The sequence below is a fragment of the Nicotiana tomentosiformis genome, chromosome 4, assembly GCF_000390325.3.
Source record: "Nicotiana tomentosiformis chromosome 4, ASM39032v3, whole genome shotgun sequence".
NCBI classification, from domain to species: Eukaryota; Viridiplantae; Streptophyta; class Magnoliopsida; order Solanales; family Solanaceae; genus Nicotiana; species Nicotiana tomentosiformis.
Genome location: NC_090815.1, coordinates 95,779,768 through 95,781,944, shown reverse-complemented (window position 1 = coordinate 95,781,944; position 2,177 = coordinate 95,779,768). Strand labels below are relative to the sequence as shown.

Sequence of the window (2,177 nt, the reverse complement as noted above, 5' to 3'; positions counted from 1 at the left end):
CTTCCATAATAGGAATGCCGCATTATGAGATTGTAAATTTTAATTTTAAAGACATACTCTAAATGTATGTACTCAAATTTGATCAGAACACTTACAATGGAAAATCAAATTGGGCGACGCGCGTCTTACATGTAATCATGTTTGAAGTCCAATGTAATTCTAAATCTCGCATGACTTGTCCTTTTTAATTGGTTTAGAATTAGAATTTTAATTTCCTTTTAAGATATACATAACTTGTCCTGATTATATAAAAACACGGATATTACCACATTACATACGACATGAAAAGGAAGGCATAGTCCTACTAAAATTAGAAGTGTGTAAGAAGGGTAATGTCATACAATGAAGAATAATCCTAATCCGACTAGTTTTCGATCTCGGTTTTTGATACATCTATATATACCCTTCTCTACCCACGCCTAAGGACACCATCTCAAACACGTAATCTTTCTTTCTTTGTTCTGCATAGTATTTTCTTTGATCAATATCTTCATGGCTGGTGGAAACTTTATCCCCGGCGGTGGCGGAGACAATCCAGATGAGTATCCAGGGAAGCTAACATTGTACGTAGCCATGACTTGTATCATGGCAGCCATGGGAGGGTTGATCTTTGGCTACGACATTGGAATTTCAGGTGGAGTTACTTCCATGGATCCTTTTCTCAAACGCTTCTTCATGTCTGTTTACCAAAAAGAGGCTTTGAACACCTCGACCAACCAATACTGTAAGTTCGACAGCCAGTTGTTGACCCTTTTCACGTCTTCTCTCTACGTGGCTGCCCTGTTTGCGTCCATTGTTGCTTCTCATGTTAGTAAAAAACGTGGCAGAAAAGTTACTATGGCCCTTGGAGGTCTCTTTTTCTTGATAGGCGCCGTCCTCAACGCTGCTGCTATCCATATTAGTATGCTCATCTTGGGTCGTATTCTTTTGGGGATTGGTGTCGGATTTGCTAATCAATCTGTCCCTATTTATTTGTCAGAAGTTGCTCCCTACAAATACAGAGGGACTTTCAACGTGTTATTCCAAATGGCCATCACCATTGGGATTCTGATAGCGAATTTGGTCAACTTTGGAACTAGCAAAATGTCTGGCGGTTGGGGTTGGAGGGTTAGCTTAGGAGGTGCAGCCGTGCCAGCACTAGTCATCCTGGTTTCCTCAATGTTTCTCTCTGATAGTCCGAGTTCGTTGATAGACAGGGGAATGAAAGAGGAGGCAGAACAATTGTTGAAAAAGATAAGAGGAGTTGATAATGTGAATGCTGAATTTAATGACCTTGTTATGGCGAGTGAAGCATCCAAGAAAGTAGAAAGGCCATGGAATAATCTTTTATTCGTCCGAAAGTATAGACCGCAGTTGGTTTTGTCAATTCTGATACCATCACTCCAGCAGCTTACGGGAATTAACGTGGTCATGTTCTATGCTCCAGTACTTTTCCAAACATTAGGGTTTAAGAGTAACGCTTCGCTTATGTCAGCTGCTATCACTGGCGGTGTCAACGTGGGTGCAACTTTTATTTCAGTCTTTTGTACGGATAAGTTTGGGAGGAGAATACTCTTTTTCTGGGGTGGCATCTTCATGTGTATATTCCAAACAGCAGTGGCAGCTCTTATTGGGGCAAAATTCGGAACAACAGGGAATGCAGCAGATTTGCCACTTTGGTTTGCAGCTTTAGTGGTTGTTTGCATCTGTGTATTCGTTGCTAACTTTGCATATTCATGGGGTCCTTTAGGATGGTTGGTTCCGAGTGAGATTTCTCCATTGGAAGTTCGATCTGCAGCACAATGTGTTACTGTCTCCATGAACATGTTTTTCACTTTCGGAGTTGCACAAATTTTCTTGAAGATGCTATGTGGGATGAAGTTTGGTCTATTTATCTTCTTTGCGGTCTTTGTGTTAATAATGACTGTGTTTGTCTACTTGTACGTGCCCGAAACAAAGAATATACCAATTGAAGAGATGTCTCAAGTTTGGAGAGAGCATTGGTACTGGAACAAGTTCGTGGATGATGCAGAACCAAAGCCACAAGGGAATGGCTTAAAGCCCGCAAAGGAGATAGTCTAAAGTAGGATTGGCACAATGATGAAAATAGTTCATCTGTATAGTTTTAAGTTTTACTGTTTTCTATCTTTACTTTCTTTTAATGTTTTGGAATATTTGGGTGTTCTTAGACTTTGTTG

At 40.3% G+C, this 2,177-nt stretch overlaps 1 protein-coding gene across 1 annotated transcript; it reads left to right on the top strand.

The window, feature by feature from the left end:
* The first annotated feature begins 454 nt into the window (after positions 1-454).
* LOC104089610 (sugar transport protein 12-like) lies at positions 455-2,177 on the top strand. The gene has a single exon (XM_009594552.4). The coding sequence runs from the start codon at positions 493-495 to the stop codon at positions 2,059-2,061; it is 1,569 nt and encodes a 522-aa protein (XP_009592847.1). The 5' UTR covers positions 455-492; the 3' UTR covers positions 2,062-2,177.

Excerpts from the sequence above, each read along its gene's own strand:
- LOC104089610 (XM_009594552.4), top strand. The coding sequence starts at position 493 with ATGGCTGGTGGAAACTTTATCCCCGGCGGTGGCGGAGACAATCCAGAT.